The 21,706-nt window shown below is 39.9% G+C and overlaps 1 protein-coding gene across 1 annotated transcript; it reads left to right on the top strand.

Moving 5' to 3' along the window:
- Positions 1–372: 372 nt before the first annotated feature.
- Positions 373–8,008, top strand: LOC149454716 (gastrokine-2-like). Its single transcript, XM_089687158.1, has 6 exons — positions 373–466; positions 2,538–2,591; positions 4,793–4,930; positions 6,676–6,783; positions 7,309–7,447; positions 7,674–8,008. Exons 1-6 carry the CDS (start codon positions 455–457, stop codon positions 7,772–7,774), a joined length of 552 nt encoding a protein of 183 aa, XP_089543284.1. The 5' UTR covers positions 373–454; the 3' UTR covers positions 7,775–8,008.
- The last annotated feature ends 13,698 nt before the right edge of the window (positions 8,009–21,706 follow it).

The raw sequence follows: 21,706 nt of genomic DNA, 5'->3' as shown, positions 1-21,706 counted from the left end.
TGGGTGTATGTTACTGGATAAAATAAATAGAATATTTTATCATCTATAAATTATGGGATTATCATTCTAAAGTATGATTCACATCTTTATTTTTTAGGCTAGTAAATTAAATAATCTTGTTCCATAAATCATATTTTCTCCTTTTTAATTGTATACCAATTTTCTATGTCACATCTACACCCTGTTTTTATTTGTTTTTGTAGGATTCTTTTATCAGAAAAGCTATGAAGGGAAAGGGTCAGGAGAGTGGAATATTAAACCAATCCTTTTTAACAAACATGTATCACCCTCACATAGGGTTTACTCTGGTGTATCACTGATAACGTCAGCTGGAATTCTGTGACTTATCTCAAGCCATTGTGTAGTGGTTTTGGTGAAAACATATAAATGGGCAGAGCATGACCACACAATACAGAACCCTCAATATTCTCTGCATATAAACAGCACAGCGACAATGGGAACAATGGTAAGTAGCTCTTATGCATATATTTACGAGTCTGACCTAAAATCTGAAATATTGTGAGATGCTAGAAGGTTGAAACAAATTTCTTTACAGGCTCATGTAGATTGGCTTTTTTTGCACTGGAGCTGCTTTTCTACCCTATACAAATCAATCTAAATTCAAAAGCAGCTCAAAGTAACTCATTGGGTAACTCAAAAACAAATCAAAGCAACTCAGAAGTAAGTTCAAGCACCTTGCTTCTGAGTCGCATACTTGTGGAGCTATACTCATTTCCTCTCCAGCAATGCAACACCCTCAAATTCCCTTGCTGTTCCTAACATATTTGCCCTGGTCTTCTTCAGGGGTTCGGGATCTTTGGTCATCTTGGTTCACCATACTGGGATGACATAACTTGTAGGCATTGGAAGTTCATTCATCCCGGCAAATGATAAATTTGTGCTTTGAAATGCACATGTTTCTATGTCTGTGCACTTGGCAGGTAGTTTTATCCTCTGTGTTTGTCCTGGTGACCATGGTCACGCAGACAAAAGGTAATGGAAATCAAAAATTCTGCATTTTTTTATAGAATAAGAAGAGAGGTAAACTTTCTACTGAGAATAGTTGTTTGCTGTGCAAGAGATTTCCTCTCACTTCCTGTTGCATCTCTGGGACATGAAGTGAAGGGAAATCACTTACAAGGACACAGAAACAAAAAAACAAACAAACAAAAAGGTAAAATGATGGGTTTTAACTCTTCCCTGGTTTATCTAAAGCTAAAAAAAAATTGGGCTATGCATATCTTTTGAGAAATATGTTTGAAGAGTTAAACTATTGATTGGTTTTACAATGGTTGTAGTAAAAGGTGGAGCCAGAAACTGTTGGGTTGAGCTCACCACTGGATAGTTTTATTTTTAATTTCTATTTCTTATTAAGACTGCCTAAAAATCAACATACAAGAGTTTATTTCTAAAAGATATAATAATTAAAGAGAATCTGTCACTTTGCTCTGAACTATTTTAGGCAGGTTCAGAAAACCTATAAATATTTTAAACTCTCTTTCAGTTCAAAAGTTCATTTAACTGCAATTCTACTTAACTAGTGAACAGCTAATGCTATTCAAGAACTAGAGCCACCACAGATTTGACAGGTTTAGAAAGCTAATAAATAGGATTTGGGCATTGTCTCACATGAGAATGCTATGCAACCTGTTTTTGATGCTCCAGTATGTGTTTGTTGGGATTGAGAATTTTAAGGTCATTGAGATAGAAGGTATATTGGCATAAGGAGTTACTTATCAGGGCAACAAGCCAACCACTTGCAGATGGTGAATTCCAAGATGTAAACTGGAGTGCCTGAGCAGGTGGTATCTGCCTCTTGAGTCAGTTTAAAGTAGATGCAAGCCCTGGCTCAATAGCATTTATATTACTTTTTAAGGGGGATTCTATCAGAAACAATTGCCATTTAAAAAAATACTATTTTCAACCATGATTTTAATCCTTATTTATACCTCAGTGATTTTGCACCCATTCTCTGTCTATATTAATGCTTTCCACTAATGGTGACAACAGTGCACTATGCTTGGGTAATGCGCTTTGAAATTGCCATTTGAAGTGTCCAACAAAAGCCAGTGCGACAAGGTGGCAATGAATGAGTGCAAACTGTGCATTTGAAAGACAGGGATGGAAAGTTGTTACTCTTTAACTGGAACTGCCCGAACAAGGACCTTTGTAGCAGAACTGATTTTCATGAAATCTTTAGTTGTAAAATATTGAAAAGCACTTTAAAAATTAAATTAACATGCTACATTTACTTTACAATTCCATGTTTAATTGGAGTGTACAATAAAAACAGATCTATGAACATGAGTGTGTAAATATTTGATGAACCAGTTGATTAATTTAGCAGCTGCACTTCCAACTGGCTCAGAAAATGATAACATCACATGTAAACTGTGCTCATTCTTTACTTGGCCCGTGTAATTTTAGATCTGGGTTAAATTATCTATTTAATCAACTGCAGAAATGACTGCTTACATATTAATTTTTACAGACAGATTTTTTTTGTTGAATTGTTTCTTTAATTGCTTATTCCATAGCTTCTTCTTCTTGGATTTCTGGCAGTCTTCATAAATCCATTGCAGGGAGATCAGGTAAGAAAATGCAAATATCCCTCACCCTCAAAAAAGGGGACTGTGCAGAATGACTTATACATATACGGTACCTGATTTTATTTTGTATGTAAATAAATAGAAAATACTATGTGGAAATATTGTTCATTACATTACACCTATACAGCTTCAAACATTTTCAAAATAAAAATGTAAATTATTTTTTGTTTTATTTTTTAAAATTTGATCATTATCTTTTCTGTTGTCATTTTAAAGACCTTTCACCAGTTCTAACCTTTTAGTTTTAAAACTTTTTTTATATACTATAGGAAAAATAGGAACTATGAGAAAAAATTCCTTGGGCCTTTTTAATTTTTTTTAATTGCAAGCTTTGCAAAATTAATGGAAATCCGACTCCTCCAGGTGTGTCAGGTTTTACTTTCCACTAAGACTCCCACTGATGCTAACAGCAGGAGCTGCATGCACATACATGCAATGAAAGCTTTCTTATAATATAACCAGCCCTGACTGCTCCAGAGAGACCCTCTCTAGGGATGGCAGAGCTACATGATGACAAAACGTTCATTACAACTATGTGTTAGTAGCCACTACTGCACTCAAGTGAGTCAAAAGACAAAACTAGCTGGCAGTTAGTATGATCTGACACTCCCAGAAGTGTCATATTCCTACTAACTTAAGCTGGAAAATAAAAATGTAGTTTCTAATTAAAACTAGATCCTTCCACAAGTATGTATTATGTTGACTTTTTAAAAAGAGAATTTGACATAAAAAGTTAGAACTGGTGAAAGACTCAAGTTCATTTTGATCCGCAGCGTCAAATATTTCACATACAACTGCAGGCATGACAGGCTTAGTGTGAAATATGTCAGAATAGAACTTGTTTTCTGGCTATTTTCATAAAGGAAGAATATTATTTAGCATCTTGCTGTCTAGCATTCCTGTTGCCAGTACAATTCAGTTTGATTTGCAGGTCTGTACCATTTTTCTACTCTCTTGGATATATACATACATGCACAAAAGCAAAATACATACATTGATGACGAACACACACAATCAAGTTTCAAATGATCCATCATTGTCCATACAGAGAAAAGTATATCCAATAGTATTTCCAATACTAAATATAGTTAATAATATGTGTAACTATAAACACATGATGATACAGAATTTTCAAATTAGATTTTTTGTGATAAAGTGGACCAACATTAATGTCCATATTTTCCTTGAATCACTTATGAATCTTTTAGAATGTTTGGCCATTAGAGGAAATCTTTATAAAAAGTGTTACTTTTTTATTAAGGGATAGTGACAGGGTCATCTTGTGGGTAACAGTATACTCCATGAGAATATCCAGCAGAGAGGAATAACTGGGGAAAGGAAATAGGGGCAGCAGTCTAAAAAAAAGAATAAAAAATGCCACTTGCCATGCCATGCATGTGCCTGGCAACTGATTTATTTTTAAACCTTGTCCATTAATGTAATTTTACTGATTGTCACTGATTTGTGTAATCTGATGGGCAAAAATAACAATCTGAAGTAGTGAACAATATTAGAAGATGGCCATGTAGCCATGTTTGGTGGTTTTAATAATATATGTATACAACGAGGCCTTGGAATGATGGTTTAAAATAGAGAAGGTGGTGCTCCAAGGTTAATATAGTACAGTGAACAATTATTAGTTGCAAAGTTCTTTCAACCCATTTCAGAGGTCCAAATGGCTTCTCCTGAATTTTCATCAGGGCTTGAAACGTTTAGACCTAGGAAGACTTACTTCCAGGTTCTTTAAACTCTAAAGAAGGGGGCCCTTTGGACTCCTACAAAATGTTGACATTTCTAAAGAACTTCGTAACCAATAAGCTCTCTCTGGACTTTAACAAATCTAGGGACATTCCCTTTTCTTTTGTAAAAATGTCACTATTTGAGACAGGTGTTATTATGACCTCCATTTCCAAGGTACAAAAATTGTATCAAACGATGCAGCAGTTCCTCTAGCAATCTCACCATGCAAAGTATGCTGCTGTCTCCTGTGGGTTAAGAATTCTTCAATGACAATGAGGCAAATACATGATCCTTAGATGCACAACCATCATGTAAATGCACCACTTCGGTAAAGTTGTCTATAGCATACCACACCAAGTCAGTATTAACAGTAACACAATGACATAATTTGTATTGTACATCTGTTCAGTTATATTACATTGTATCACAAATGTGTCTTACAGTCATTCCAATACGTGAACAATGGATACAATGGAGAAACTGTCTACCATACTGTTAACATTGACCAGCAATACAAGATCGCTGTGTTTAATGTCTATTCTGGACGACAGACATCCAACGCTGTCTTTGATTACAACCAGGTATGAGCAGCCTTTCACAACCCTTTTATCCCAGATAAACTCTTTATTTAATTTTCATGTCTTGAGAAATTCCAGCTAAAACCAATCTTTTTAGGGTCAGAGGGACAAATGCATTCAATTGATTAGAATGTCTTCTTTAACGATAGCTTAAAAGTTTATTTGTTTCATGCAGCTGACTCTGCATTGGCCCAGGAACTGTGCAGCATCATCAAATGGGAGGTCAATTAGCCATAGCTCAAGGGGCCCCTTGCAACCTCTGGAGGAACCCTAGGGTTCCAAGGATCCCTGGTTAAGAAAGACTACTATAGAGTCTCTTTTGAGTGACATCTCTGAATCTGTTGAGGCTTACAGAACCACATACAAGTTACAAGAATTTAGAGAATTCAGTTGGAAAATTAATAACCTATTAAAATAATATAAAAATGAACGTTATAAAAGCAACATTTAGTCCAGTTTCATAGTCATTGAAAACTATTAAAAGTATTCTTAAATACTACTCTTACAGCTAAAGTACCTGAAGATGTCTTTAGAATCAGTTTTCTGTAATTATCTGCACAGCAGCACATATTGGTAGAGAGAACACTGAACCAATAAGGTGTCTGTTGCTTTGCACATTGTTGTCTGAACATGCTTATAGACAGTAAGAGTAGAGCAGTGACCTTTCCTATGTGGCACTGCTCCTTCACTGTCCAGGCAGCAGGTTGGGGCAGATTGGTGGCCAAGTTGTAATTCTTAAAGGCAGTAGAGGAAAATGAAGGCGCAAACTTGACAGGGATTCTAAGATCACAAGACTGGCTAAACAGACTAACAAATCCTTTGGCTGAGTAAACAGTTCACATATACTTATTCTGTGTCTTTAGCTGCAGTGCATTGACATTTCAATTAATTTGTTATAAACTATTTGACAGAATGGATCCTTGCTCGGCTGGGTCCTATGCTATTATACACTGTAGCTGAAAAGGTTTCACATAGTCTTGCTCACCTATAAGGCTCTTCATGGCTTGGCATCCCATTATCTCTCTGAACTCTTGTGAACTTACTCCCCCCGGTAACCTCCACTCCTCAAATTCTGTTTTTTGTGTGTCCCCCATACTCACCTACACTAAATGGGAGACAGAGCCTTCTCATGCTATGCTCCAAAACTCCGGAATTCACTTCCAAAGAACATCAGAGAGCCATCTTCTCAAAACTCATTCATATCAAATATAAAAACTTTTTTCTTTAGACATGTTTTCATGTAATTGTCCCTTTTTTCCTTTATTTTATCCTGTGTATTTCTTGTTTTTTTCTTTGTAAAGCGCTTTGAGAAGCTACCTTTAAAGATGCTATATAAAATAAAATGTATTATTATTTTTAATATTATTTTAATTAAGCAGACTCCTGCATTTAGGCATGTTTGGACATGTAGATATATTTTCTGTACTGAAAAAATGAAAGAAAACTGAGAAACAAATGTCAGCTGCCATTGCTGACCTCTTCTTCTGAAAATGCTATTTCTCTGATTATCACAGTAAAGTTGTGGCTTCAATAATTTAAGGCACTGGCCCAAAACAAGACCTTTATCTGCTGCATGATTTTTCCAGGTTTGTGACTTACAAGTATATTTATCCAGACCCAGCCACGTCACTAGCGTTTTCAGTAGAAGGTCAGCAATGGCAGACCACATATTTCTCTTATGACAGGTGCACTTTATTTGGATGTAACATAGATATGGTAATAATCAGATATGTTTCACCTTCCCCCAGAACATAGTGGCTTACCACATGCCATACAAAGGTATCTGTGTGATCGCACATATGGATATTGACACTTTCCCTGGACTGGGCATCTTTGAGGATATGATACATAAAAGGGTAAGTGTGTGGGAAATAGTGAACCAAACTCCAATTAATGATATGAATGGAATACAAGGAGGCCAACCATCTGTGCAATGAATACATCTGTGTTATCCACCACTATATAGTTATTTCAATCTAATCACCAGTGATGAGTAATTCAATCATTTATAACATAGAGTAGATATCGCTATCCACTCTCCATTATATTCCATGGGTTTAAATTCACTGAAGCCTGCATTTTTTGGCCCATTCATAAAATGTGGGCTATAGTATGGAGCCTGCAGTGCCCCATGGTGTATGAATAATGCAACAGAGAGAGCTCTGTAATTAAAGGAAAGATGGTCATGTGACTTGGACACATTTAGAAGCGCATTAAGCAGCATAAACCTGTTCATTTTCAACTGCCTTTTACTTAGCAATGATAGTATTCATTTGAATTCTCAACAGACATACAGCCACTATTTGATCACACCAACATTGTAGGTTGCATGTAATGAAACAAAGAGATAGAATTTAAATCTATTCCCTTTTCCATTGCAGGAGCAGAAGAAGGAGCTGGAGGAACTTAAAAAACATTACTTTATCACTAACCAACAAATAAATGACCTTGCCCAGTATGGTACTGCTGTCCAGGGATTGTGCTGGGGAGTCCCAACCTACTTGGCTCGTGAGTTTGCAGGTAAGTAATCTACTGACTATTTTATTCCATATTCCATGTCTGTGTTGGCATGAGCTTGACCAACTGCGTTATCCTCCTGGGTTACTGCAGGAGCATACAAATTGTTCCATGTACATTAACAGGGCCCTGGGCTCCTGCCTTGTGTATGATCTGGCTCTGAAATACTGAAATATGCTGATAAACAGGTTCTATTATTCATTTTATTAATTGTATTTTTCTTTTACAGCCCCACCCCAGACGCATGGACAAGGTGTTGGAGCTCAAGGATGTGCTGGAATCCATTTCCTCTTTATCCATGTTGGGTTATGTGCAGGATTCCACCTCTAGAACTTCCACCTTCTAAACAATTCAGCATCTGCCATCATTCTGCTGCTGTTCACACTCAATACCTCGCAGCAATGTAAAGATGACTTCCCACTTCCTGCATTTGATGAGCTTCCTTGAAACGCCCTCTGCGTCATTTTACTACAACCAGAGACATCGGGAAATCTCTGTGGCTGAATAAATTCCCAGAAATACAGAAGCTACATTTACACAGCAATAAAATATATTTACAACCAATGGAATTTGTTTATGGTATTCTTATGGCAATACATCTTCTCTTTAGTTTTGAGAGTAAGCGTTCTTTGGCAGGTTTGGGCATTAGGTAAAACAAGCACCCTGGGCTAAAAGTTCAGTAATAAATATGTAAGGTGCTGAGTTATTTATTCTGTTGGTGAGTTATTTACTGTTGTTCATTTTTTTTTGACATCATACCTCAGGGAGAAATAATGTAGCACAAAATTTGGGTCTTTAGTTAGAAATAAAGCCTGCCTTCAGTAACATCCTCTTTCTTTGGGGTTCTGACACTGACATACAGTACATGTCCATGCGTTGACCAGAAACTTCAACGCTAATGATGTACATTGTTTAAATGTATTGGAGATTTTTATCTTGAATATATTTCTTATATAGTGGTAGGTGATGACATAAATAGTCAAGTCAAATAGTTAAGTCAAGCAACAACAACCAATGACTACTCTATACTGAAGATTGGTGATAAATGACCGGTTGCAATGGGTTTCTGCACTTAAGTCATTTTGTAGGGTGATTGTAGCACCTCAGAGTATCTTTGGAGCCCCCAGACATTTTATAGATGTCTCCAACTTTCAGAACAGCACAACCCCTAGATATGCATTCCGATAACAATACTGAGGCCTGGTGATAGGTTACCCAGGTACCAAGCAATCTTTCCTGTAAGTAATTGATCTAATCATAAGTTCTCAGTTCATTCATACAGTACATACAGTATGCAAAGCGCTGCAATTACTCCGTGACTGAAGGCAGAACAGTGCAGAGCCTGGTGCTTTGCACAGCTTTTCCTTTTCAAAGGAACTTTGTATGGCTGTATTGTGAACTAATAGTGGGGTACAAGGGCCAACAAAAACAAAGGAAAATTGAATAAAGTCAGAAGTGACATTGCCCAACTTTCCTTCAGCTTCATAAATAAGGCCAAGTCTTATACCCTAATGTGACTGCAGAATGGCCATCTTCCAAGAACACTTCTTCTAATGCTGTGACACAAAGAGAGATAGCCCCATTCAAACTTATGCTGAAGCTGCCTGAAAAATCACGTACCTATAATGACATATGTAAAGACAGCTGGATCCTGGAGAAATCGCCACTGTAGGGATGCAGTCTTCTACTTGGCTCTGAACTTCCAATGCTGCAATGCTTAACAGCTTCAGATCTTCAGGAGGCACAACACAACATCAGTACAAATGGTCTCACGGGGATACACCCCATCCTGCCATCTCCTCTACTGAAGAAAATTATTTCATTGAGTACACTGCCTGTAACATGATCTGTGAATGGAGGAGGGAATCCTGTGGTTGATCAAACTCTCTCCCATTCACAGATGGTGTTACAAGCAGGGCCAGGACAAGGGGTGGGCAGGAGGGGCAGCTGCCCTGAACACATAGAAGCAAGGGGGAAAAGAATAGATGTAGGGTGGTACACCCAATCTATGGCATGTATTAACAGTGGACGAGGGCGGAAAAATTCTGAATCCTTGCCCTGGGCACTGGAGGACCCTGTTCTGTACTGGTTACAATCAGGGCCGGGACAAAGGGTGTACAGAAGAGGCAGCTGCCCTGGGTGCAGCAGAGCAAAGGGGAGGAGAATTAATGCAGGGCAGTAGACCCATTCTACACCATGTATTACCAGTGGAAGAGGGGGTGCAGTTCCACATCCTTGCCCTGGGTGCTAGATGAACCTGTCTCGGTCAATCATTGTAATCAAAAAATGTTTATGGAGGAGGAGGAAGAAAGGGGACATGTTCCCATTGGACCATATGTATTGTTGTACTGCCTGAAGACTCAAGTTGTTAACATTGCAGCGCTGAAGTTTAGAGAAAGGAAGCGGACCGGCATCCCTGCACAGAACATTTCTACAGGATCCACCTGCCAGCACATTGTGGCATATACTTCATTACAGGTAAATGATGTGGTAAATGATGTGTTGCTGGTTCCCTGACTCAAAACAAACACTTGTTAGATGAGATTGAAGCCATGACTCCAGATCTGCATACTGTATTTGTTCCAGTCAGTGCTTCAGAATATTCCGAAAAAAGTTACATTTGCTATTGATATTTAAGTTCTATTGACCTCCAAGACATAATCTACGCTGCTGTATTTTATCCCATTGCAGTGGTTCTTGTCTGGTGAAATAAGCTTCTTGACCTGCAATCTTATAAAAACTGGAATCATAAAATCAACTCTTAGGTAGTGCAAAAAATATACTACAATTCCACAAAACTACCAGCAGATGGCAACACATCACATAATTTTGTCTTTGCACACTGCAGTGTATTTCTTTGTTAACAGGCATTTTTCTACATTTTTTTTAAATTTTTTTTTTCTTGAAAATGTTTTGATTCCAGAAAAAACATTCCTATAAACCAGATGCACAAATCAGCACCCAATATATTATTTGTGTATTCTGTGAGAAAAAAAAATTACATCTTAGACATACTGCCTCATAAGAATATACAGTACCTGTATAATTTACATTGAGAAGTTGGTTTCACAAGGGATGATCCTAAGACTGATAAGACTTCAACCGTAAAGAGAAGGATGCAGTTGTACAGTGGGCCAGGGGCGGACTGACAACTCATGGGGCCCCCGGGCAATAGGGGATCATGGGGCCCCTGTGTCCTCACCCACACTCAAACCACACCCAAAAAAGCCTATGAAAGGTACTAGGGGTATCTCATGGGGCCCCCTACTGCCCCTGGGCCCTCGTGCAATGCCCGAGGGCCCAAATGGTCAGTCCGCCCCTGCAGTGGGCTCTATTGTTAGGAGAGAGCAGTAAACTTTTGCAGGTGCCAAAGCGTGTGTGTGATTCAGTAGTTTTCGGTCACACAAGTCCCATGTGGGTCTTCATCACCTTGGAAATATTAATCCACCAAGAAAATAACTTGCAACAACTATTACAGGTATCAGGGTTTTGAAGACAATCAAAAAGAAGAGTAAGGGTTCATGTACACTGCAGCTGATAAACTGACGTTCAGGAGCTTTTTTGCATTTTTTTCAGCAGCCCCTGAACTCTACCTAATGTTTTCCTATGTGTCCATGTACACATCGTCGTTTACAGCCGTTTACAGGCAGTTGAGTTTACAGTGGTTTTTTTGAACGCACCAAACTTGCATTTAGTAGATTTTACTGGTGTTTCAAACTCCAAACTCTTTTAAACGCGTGTAAACGTGGTTAACCGCGTTTAGAAGCATTTGCGTTTAGAAGCGTTTTTTAACTGTTCCATATCCAGATGCTGTCCAGAGCCTTTTTTCATCATCAGAAATGCATGCAAAGCGTTTTCCTGGTACTCAAATGGACCTAGCACACCAGCGCAGTCAGTTCCAGGTTTTGCGTGAAGGAAAAAATGGTAGAACGTGCTGCATTATGCTCATGATGGGATCCATAGTGAAGACAACCAGAAAAGACAGGTCATCTTAACACATACTGCTCTCTGCTTCTGCTCTCTCTATTTCTCTCAAAATATCTGAAATAGTATTTTTTTTGAAATACATTTTTCAGTGTATTCTGGGCATTTGGGAAGGTCTCCAGGGGTTATCTTTTAAAAACGCTTCTAAACGCAAACGAGCATAAACGCGGTATGCAAACGCAGCTAAACTGTCGTTTTTTAACCTACGTTTTCCAGCAGTCAGTTTCCATCATTCAGAAGAGTTTTCCAAACGCCCCCTGTACATGAGCCCTAACAAAGGTGTCTTTTAGTGGTGATAAGGTTGACTGTGGGAAGTCCAGGCAAGTCATTCAAAGTATTATAGAACTTTTTGGACAACCCCTATAACCCAATGTCTTCCAAGACGTGTGGGTGGGATTTTTTTCCATTTTAGGACAATGGCTTTTCTTGTCATAACAGAGCAGCAAGCCCAGCAGAGCTTCAACCACATTAGCCCCAGTCTGGGGCTCAAACAAATCCAGAACATAGGCACATATATCAGGACTGACATAGAGAGTGAGAGAGGAAATTATCCTTGTGATTTCTACCCAGTACTCTTAGATTTTAAAACTAGGAATCTAAATAGTCTGCCTGGTCACAAGTGCAATGCTAGAAAGTCCCAAAGTTTGAGTTATGAAAGTGACAATGTTTTTTAAATCAAATAAGCTCTTTGAACTATTTTAGCATGTATTAAATGGTCCAAAACTGATACCACTTATATAAACGGTAGGACCATACTGTATATACTTGAAAACCTTATCCTCATCGAGATCTGGAGCAATCATTAAAAAAAAATAAACTCTTTCATTACACATGCTTTTCTGCATACAGCCTTCCTTGTAGAGCATCATTATTATTAGTCAATGACTTCCTAGCAAACAGCAACTTTTGTACAATATACAGTAGCATAAAAAAGTGCAGGGGTCAGGAGTAGTTCATATACAGCCAAGCATACAGAGTGCAATGATCAGTTAAAGTAACCTATTATAACCACCTATACTGGAATGATTTGTAAGCCAGCCACATAATGCAATAGGTATAGAGTTACAGTTGTGCTCAAGAGTTTGCATACTCTGCAATCATGACATTTTGGCACTGATATTGAAAATATGAGTAATCATGCCAAAAAACTCTCTTTAATTTAAGGATAGTGATCATATGAAGCCATTTATTACACAGAGTGGTTTGGCTCCTTTCCAAATCAAAATGATAACAGAAATCACCTAAATGGTCCTGATAAAATTTCACATACCCTGAAATGTTTGGCCTTGATACAGACACACAAGGTGACACAAACAGGTTAAAATGGCAATTAAAGGTTAATTTCCCACATTCCTGGATTTTTAAATTGTATTTAGTGTCTGTGTATAAATAGTCACTGAGTTTGTTAGCTCTCACATGGATTCACTGAGCAAGCTAGATACTGAGCCATGGGGAGCAGAAAAGGACTGTCAAAAGACTTGGTAACAAGGTAATGGAACTTTATAAAGATGGAAAAAGGATATAAAAAGATATCCAAAGCTTTGAATATGCCAGTCAGTACTGTTCAATCACTTATTAGGAAGTGGAAGATTTGGGGATCTCTTGATACCAAGCCAAGGTCAGGTAGACCAAGAAAGATTGCAGCCACAACTGCCAGAAGAATTATTCTGGATACAAAGAAAAACTCACAGGTAACCTCAAGAGAAATGCATGCTGTTCTACAAAAAGACAGTGGGGTTGTTTTGAAGGATCACAGTACAACGATACTTGAACAAAGATGAGCTGCATGGTCGAGTGGTCAAAAAGAAGCCTTTACTGCACCAATATCACAAAAAAGCCCGGTTACAATATGCCCAACAACACCTTGACACATATCACGGATTTGTCCCATCAAACAACAATATGAGCTCTAAGGAGAACAAATGCACAGAACCCAGTGAGAAACAAATACAAGTCGAGCCAGCCAGGTGACAATGCCAAACCTCTGGGAAAAATTAGTTACAGTGTCTGCCTTCAGCACACCGTATCATAACCTCACACACAATGCTGTCCCACTCCAGCGCAGGGGCCACTGTCACCTACCAGTTCCAGCTCCAATGTAGCTCAGTACTGTCTGAAGCGGCCTACTTCAGTTTTTTGAGAAAAAAAAAACAAAAGATTGTAGATCTGCTGGCTGGGGCTTTCTAGTCTAGCTGATGTACCTGTGCTGTGGACAGATACTTTGGGGGGGGGTGTAGACCCCCATATCGCCTCCCTTATCTACACCCCTGCTATGCTTGCTCTTGAGTATAAGTATGATTTGCTGGGACTCCAAAACATTTCTTCAGAGGGCACTGTAACTCATGATCATTTTTTCCTAAAAATGGTCATTTAATAAACATAAATGTCACTTTAATGTGAAACAACATTTATGAATCTAAAGTAATCCATTTAGAATTTAAAAAATAAAAGGTAAATAAAGACCTGCAATAACAAATCTGCATATATTCTGAACAGAACCTGTTATGACAGGATCAAGGCACAGGCTGGGGAATTGGCTTGTTAGTCAAGTGGTCCAGTGCAATGTGAAGTCACCTATTCATTAAAAGACAGCTGTCTCAGAAAACTTTGTAGACTGTCATTGTTGACTTTCTGGAAATGCTAACTGCCTTACAGGGGCGAACTGACCATTTGAGCACTCGGGCGCTGCCCAAGGGCCCGGGGTCAGTAGGGGGCCCCATGAAATGCCCCTGGTACCTTTTATAGGCTTTTTTCCGCGTGCTTTGAGTGTGGGCAAGATCACAGGGGCCCCATGATGCCCTATTGCCCGGGGGCCCCATGAATTGTCAGTCCGCCCCTGCTGCCTTGCTGTCTTAGGCTCTACCACTGAAATGAAACAATCATTTAGTCAGTTAAGATGACAGGAAGCCAGAAATCCTAGTGTAATGCTATCCTCACAAGGGAAGCTGGATTTGGGTCCAACTTGAGCTTTGCAAGGCCAGGCAACACATGTCTTCATGTGCACAGAGTCAGTAATACAGTCCTCAAGCTGTTTTTTTTAGTTGTTTTTATTAAAGGGTTACCAACTTGGATGAGGTCTAGGGGTGTATGGGATGCCCAAAGAACTGCAAACTTGAGGACAAACGTCTTAGCAACCTATACACTGTACAAGGAAAAATTGTTGATCTGCGAAAATTGTGGATCTGCAAAAATTGCATGGTCTCTTTAAGGAGCTCTAAAGTCCTCTTGGTGTACCTCTTCAGACCCCAGATGAATCTTTCCTGTTCAGCCAGCATCAATGATGGTATCCCTGGGCAGGGATTCCAAGATCTAGCAATGAAGTAGTCCCCCATAAGAACTAGTTGGGTCTTGCACCTCACCACCCTCTCCCTTTTTCTGGCTCGGTGGGTGTCACCTCACACTGACCTATCCTGTCAGAGTAGTGGGTTGGTAGCTGCTTTCAGCTCAATGGGCTGTCCCCTTCCCTGCTCCTCAAAATGTCCTAAGAGACCTTGGGCAGTGGAGATCCTCCTTTCCAGCATCCCGCCTGTAGGTAGGCTCCCTTCCCTGGAGCCCCCTCCCAGACTCCAGCATTCTCTCAATTCATCTTCCACCCGACTCCCCTGCTACTCATGCTCTGTCACATTTAAGGGTTGTACTTGGTCACCATCCCAGCCTCCTGCCTGGGGATTGGCCAAGTGCCCTCCAATATGCCGATGTGATCACATACTCTCTGTTTTCAGCTGCATAAGGAGCTCAGAGAGCTCAGGGAGGAGAAACAGCAGCACACTGGTCTTCCCAGTGAATGGCTGTGCAGGGGAAGGGGGGAGCATGTCAGTACAAATCTGATTATTGGAAGAGAGCAGGCTGAATTCTCAGCACATTTAGAGAACTGACCACACTGTGCTTCCATGCCTAATGTGGTCAGTTTTTAATAGGAAAGCAGAGGGATTGACAGGAACACCAGGGCTTTTACACAAATGAAGCAAAACTAAGAGAACAGGATACTTGTTCATACACGTTCATGGTACAGCAGGCACCTCTCAGGTATATGAAATGTTGGGTCTACATATTCTTTAATAGGATCCAGCACTCCTAAAGCTGTGATGGAGAGCCATTGTACTCTTCACTCAACGCTACTACTTTGTGCGTTCTCTACATCCAGTGCCTGCTATTTTAACAATCAAAAACTGTCCCTGTAAATGGCATCCCCAATAGATTTCCACTGCAGGGACCAATTTTGTACATAATATAACTAGGAGAGGAAGTGGACCACACATGGACCAAAAGCCTCTAATCAACCCCTGCAGAGCTGTGTCTGAGAAAGGAAGGAGCACACAGAGGTAAGTCAAGGTAACACATTTTAGTCCCCCCCCTCCATCATATATATATATATATATATATATATATATATATATATATATATACAGTATATATTCCATAACTATGTCTTGGAGATCTCCTTTAAGAGACAACACTCTGCATACCCCGTAAACCACATCTAAGCAGTAAAGTAACTGCAGCTGTGTCAGGAAAATGTACATTATACTAATGTAAAACTGGGATTAACAGCATGTACAGGATGTTAAATAATCTTTTGTTTTTTTTCTTAAAGATGCATCAGTCATGTGGATAGCACACCCATCTCTGCCAAATGCAGTCATTTGGCATGACTTCAGTGACAATACAATGAATCTGCTGCCAAAGGGGACTGTGTATTACTTTGCATCCTCACATCCTGTGCTGACATGGTCCCTCTGTGTGACTCTTTGTTAAATTATACAGAACATAAATCATGTGTTAATGTAATGTCCTCACACCAAGAAAAAACTTACATGTGTCAAACATACAGATTTAAAGTCTTTGTAATAATTACATTTGTTCTTCAACTTAATTTAACTCTAAAATTACATATATTATTATTATACAGGATTTATATAGCGCCAACAGTTTGCTCAGTGCTTTACAATATAACGGGAGACAATACAGCAACAATACAGTTCAATACAAGAGGGTTAGGAGGGCCCTGCTCCTTGGAGCTTACAATCTAAGACCTATTGATAAGGGTAAGATCCTGATAGAAAAGAATCCATAAAAAACAATTCTCTGTAAAGAGAAACTTGTGGCCCCCAATGAAGATATTGGCCAAACAATTGGATAGTGAACACCATATTTGCTAAGTTCTGGGCAACTTCCCTTTAGTGAACAGCCTATTTGCCTTTAATAAATCGACCCCCATATGCTACAGTTTAGATTTACCTTATTTTAATTAACGTCACACTTTAGTAAATCAGGACCAGAGTGTAGCCACTATTATAAAATCAAAACTGAAAATGGAATGAGTTCTTCATTGCTCACTAACATTGTGTGAGAGCAATCCTGATGCAAAAGGGGTTTCCCAACAATTTCCACCAACTGCAGCAAGTGGAATTAAGTTGTGAAATGTCTGGTGTGGATTTGCACTATTTTAGTTCCTAGGCTAAATATGATTCATATTTTGTTTGATATGACTTTCAGCCGTTCATGTTGTTTTCAGGACAGGTACACATGACCACCAGATGCTTAGAATCTTGCAACACTAACAAAGCCAAGCACACAAAACAAGGACTAAATGTCTAGGAGAGCTCAACTCATATGCCTAAGTGATCTGCCAGAAATATATCCAAGATATAAATTAATTTCGACAGTTTGTTGTTTGAAGAAAAAAAAATGTTAGTGGATCTAAATCCAAACTGTGCACCGTATTTTAAATGTTTTGCTGATCTTCTCCAGCCTTTTTTTTAGCAATTTCATGTCTAGATGCACTCTCTCCAACATCATCTGCACATTGTTTAGTTAAACCGGCTTTCTAATAGTAACGACAATGGACTATGGCGACAATCTGTGTCCGCACAGCCAATTGTAGACTCCAAAATATTGATGTAGCACTACCCCTGTAGGAGTTGCTAAAGATTTGGGTCCCCCTATAGTCCTGCACAGACAGGCAACACATTTTCCACAGACTTGTACTCAGAGTCAGAAAACAGTCCTTGAGCTTGGTTTTTATGTTTTATTAAGGGATAACATACTGGGATCGGGTAAGGGATGTAAGGCATGCCCAATGGAACTGCAAATGTAAGGAAATTCCTGTACAGTGACTGTCGCATAGAAATGCGCATGCACACAACATCGCGCATAGAAATTAGCACGAGCACATTGCCAATAAAAATGAGCATAGGCTCACGCATGCGTTCAAGAATGCACGACACATGGGTGCACGCACGTTGGAGCGTGCCTACAGTTTCTGGCGCCAGACGGACTATTTAAAGGAGGCTCTTACTCTCTGTCAGTGCCGACTGGTCTTCAACCAATTCCCTGTGTCCTGCTGTAATCTGTGTTTTATTTGTTACTGACCCGGTTTGCCATTGATCTGCTCTTGGATTCTGTTTATGCTTCCGCTCATTGGTTTCTGATCCTGGCTTCCTCCTGACCTTGTCCCTGTCTGATGTTCCGGTACTTCATCGCCTGCTCGTTGCTGACCCTGGTTTTTACTCTGACTATGCCTCCGGCTCCAGTTTGGCTCTACAGTCCTGCCAAGTGCTTGTCCTGGCTATCTATTATATCAGTTCTGGATTTCACGGTGTGTTCCAGTCTCATGCTTATCAGAATTTCCAGTAAGCCACATACCCAGATCTTGCAGTTCCAGTGGGGTGCTTTGTTAACCTCAGCTGGCCGTCCCGGCATCTCTGTTCCTGACCGAATGCCCTGCTTGATTTACCAAGGTTACACCTCCAGCCGCGAGTTCTGCAATCAATATCTGCAGGCACTCGTTTTTCTCCTGTCCTTCGGCATCATCTGTTCCACCTTCAGTGTGGCCTGGGCTGGAGATACAAGAGAGGCTGACCTCGTCAATTCAGACATCTATCAGGTACGTGACAGCAATTGAAGGAATCCCTGGGCAAGAGAATTCAGTGCCTGCAACTTTAAATGAAATGGGTAAGGAGCTAATCAGGTTTCCTACCAGAGTGCTCTTTTTCCTTTAGCTGGCCCAGGAGGTGTAGGAGTACTCACTCAGTCTCAGTCTTGTGAGCAGGTTTAGGTAGGTGGCTGCATTCAGGCCTTCCGCTGGGCTGGCTCCTTTCCTGGCCCTACAGGTGGTCTTCGCTCTGGAGGCTGGTGAGGCTTAGCAATCCTCCTTTCCAGTGCCCTGCCTGTAGGTAGGTCCCTTTCCACTGGGCCCCCTCCCAGGCTCCTGCATCTCAGCTTCCTCACATCTTACACCCAAACTGTCCTCGCTACTAAGCAGATTCATTCCCTTTTAAGAGCTTCCCAGACCCCATGCCAGGCCTCCTGCTTGAAGATTGGTCAGGATCACCTAAGAGTGCAGACCAGCCCCTCCTCACCCCTGCCCACTGCTTCTAGAATCTTCTCTAAAATACCAGAGCAGGGGGAGGTATCAAGGAACTGATCTGCAGAGCCTCTCAGCCCTGACCCAAATTTGACCCAGCTGACTATTGCCCAGGCTGCTACTTAGCCCTTCTAACTAAAAAAATAATAAGCTAGCTCCCCTTAGCTAACTAGGAGAGTGCTACATTGATAAAACAGTGAATTGCTCCCCCAAAGGAGAAACTGATTGAATATGCCCTCTGAGATTAGTCTAGTGTATAGACTACTCGTTTTACCACTTTAACAGCTACAACACAACCCTGCTTAATGAAAAAGGCATCACCAAGTTGAGTAGAAACTGTAGACCTAATAATATCAAACAAATCAAACAAGAGCAAAATAACACAGCAAAGGAGAAAAAAAATATAATAACCACTAAAACTATACAGAGACCCTCTATGCTAACTACAGCAGGGCACAAAAGAGCAGAAGAGAACCGGGCCCGGATTTTACTAAACACTCACATCTGCTTAAACTGTAACAAGAGCACGAATGGTATAGTGATGGCAGATGGAACTGTAGTAGCAAAACCTCTATAATCTATGGCACCATCCAGTCCCCTAGAGTGACTCGGCTAGATTCAAGTCTGCCTGCATATACACACTATCTGATTCTATATAAAGGAGTGAGACCTGGGTGGTAAGATCTGGGAAGATAGGTGAATGTTCATCAAAAGCTAGCAGTCCCCCCAAAAAGCAAAGAAGACAACTTTTCTGTCTTGCCAGCTTGGTTGGGGCCCTTGCGGTGATGTACAATTGATGAAGTTCAATTATACTTACCTAACTAGAGTCAGTTGGACAATTGGATCAGAAGGAACTATACAGACTTTAATCCAGAAGTCAGTTGCAAGATTAAGGCAGTTCAGAGTGGACTGGGAAAAATTGTTAATGTAATGGTAATGAGCTGAGGCAGGTATGGTCTGGTGAAACAGAGACAGTAATCCAGTAAATGTCTTATTAGAATGGAGGACTCCCAAAGGGGTGGTGAAGTTATGAATGGTGAACTAGAGTGTCAACATCTGCTGATCAGTGGTACAATTGCCATAATCAAATAAAACAGTAAAAATGCGGCGCTAAAGTGTGCAAATGATAAAAAAATAAATTAATAATCAACTGAAGTTAAGTCTAAGGTATAGTTCATAAGGTGCAGTGGTTCAGTGAGTAACTGTTAAACTTTCATGACTTCCGTGGCTGTGAAGAATGAGCATACAATGCACTTACCAGATAGCACAAGTTCTTGTGCATTGGAGTATATAAGACCTACTCCAAGGTGCTCTGGGGACAGGAACTCTGCATGTGGATGAAAAAGAGTGCAACAGGTTTCTTTTTCTCCATGTGACTGGTCCCCTAAAGCCTCTTCTCGTCGGTGTTCTGTGCTGTTAATTCTTACTATTGTCACACTGCACCTTATGAACTATACCTAAGACTTAACTTCAGTTGATTAGTAATTTATTTTTTTATCATTTGCACACTTTAGCGCAACATTTTTACTGTTTTATTTGCATACTTTTGAGGATTTGAGGTTTTTCCTTTTCTATGCTGACTGCTTCTTTTCTCTATACTACCCAGAGCTCATATGCTACTTTTTATACTAAATTGCCATAATCAATTAGTTTTTTTTAACAGGCTTTGTGTCAGTGCCTGGCTACAACAGGAAGCACAATTGGGACAGAGTTGTCACTCCATAACAGGAAGTGTCTGAACAAAGACCTTAATTTCAGAATCACCAATTATTCTTAAATGAAAACTGCTTATTTAAAGAAATTAAAAATAACTTTTGAAATGACATTAACATATTTAGTCCACATGCACACTGAGTGTTTACTCAACTTCCCTGAGCACCTTTTCTCATGGAAGAAGAAAATCATGGTCATAGATGTGCTTTTAGAGGCTGAAAAAAGTCAAACACATGTAAAGAGGTGTTTTTTTAAGCCCTGTGTGCATAAGCCCTAAAACGTATATGAGATTTAAGTGACTGGGTTTACTACAACTCCATATGGGTTTCAAAGGGTTTTTGAATTAATACCTGTGCTCACTTTCCGTTTTGTTTAAAATTTACAGTTGCTTTTTTTATTGAACTGCTGAAATTGATACATTTATATACTTTCGATGTATTTTTTGGCAGATCACAACAGATTTAGGTTTATGAGGTCAGCATTTAGCCATCTCATCCTCCTTTTTTCTGTAAATGTTAACAGTTGGGCCCCAATACACCTTAAAATGTATAAAGCAGAATACAGCTCATGGATGGAGCACAATATTAATATAATTTGTAAATGTCATACAAATCTTCATATCTTACTATAATCTACACCAGAGTTGTGGTCTAGCAATGGTAGTAAACTCCTTTGTTTATCTTGTACCTACCGATAAGCCTATAATAAGGCTTGCTTACAGGTACTGTGAATATCTCCGAAATGTGCACTGGTTAGGAGTACTTGTATAGCAGCTAGTAAAGCCAACAGGGCATGCACACTGTGCTCTCTGTGGACTGCGTGCCATCCATTGAGAGAGCTGTGCCAAGGCCTCCCACGGGACTGACTTCATTGTTGCTCGGCCATTTAAACAGCTGCAGCCTGTGAACCTGTAAGGAAGAACGGGTATGGAATCCCTGTCAGCGGTGACAGTGCACCGCTGGAGGGCTTAATTTTAAAGGTAAGTCCGTCATAATGCGATCAATACTAGCACATTATGACATTGCCTTGCAGGGGGAAAGTTTTTTTTCTCTTTGAACCTTTAATTCCCCCCATGCTCTACACGCAGAGGTGTCAAACTACGACCCTTCAGCTGCTGTGAAAGTGTCCCATGAGGCATTGCAAAGCTGACAGTTACATGTATGACTCCCAAAGGCAGAGGCACAATGGGACTTTTAGTT

Source organism: Staurois parvus, unplaced genomic scaffold (genome assembly GCF_062004578.1).
Source record: "Staurois parvus isolate SC_StPar_1 unplaced genomic scaffold, SC_StPar_1.0 ptg000420l, whole genome shotgun sequence".
Lineage (NCBI taxonomy): Eukaryota > Metazoa > Chordata > Amphibia > Anura > Ranidae > Staurois > Staurois parvus.
Note: the sequence above shows the minus strand (reverse complement) of the source record. Positions and strands in the feature narration are given on the sequence as shown.

Bases quoted from the DNA above. Each gene is read 5' to 3' on its own strand.
- LOC149454716 (XM_089687158.1), top strand. The intron at 2,592-4,792 runs GTAAGAAAATGC...TGTGTCTTACAG, and splicing joins ATCCATTGCAGGGAGATCAG to TCATTCCAATACGTGAACAA. The intron at 4,931-6,675 runs GTATGAGCAGCC...ACCTTCCCCCAG, and splicing joins CTGTCTTTGATTACAACCAG to AACATAGTGGCTTACCACAT.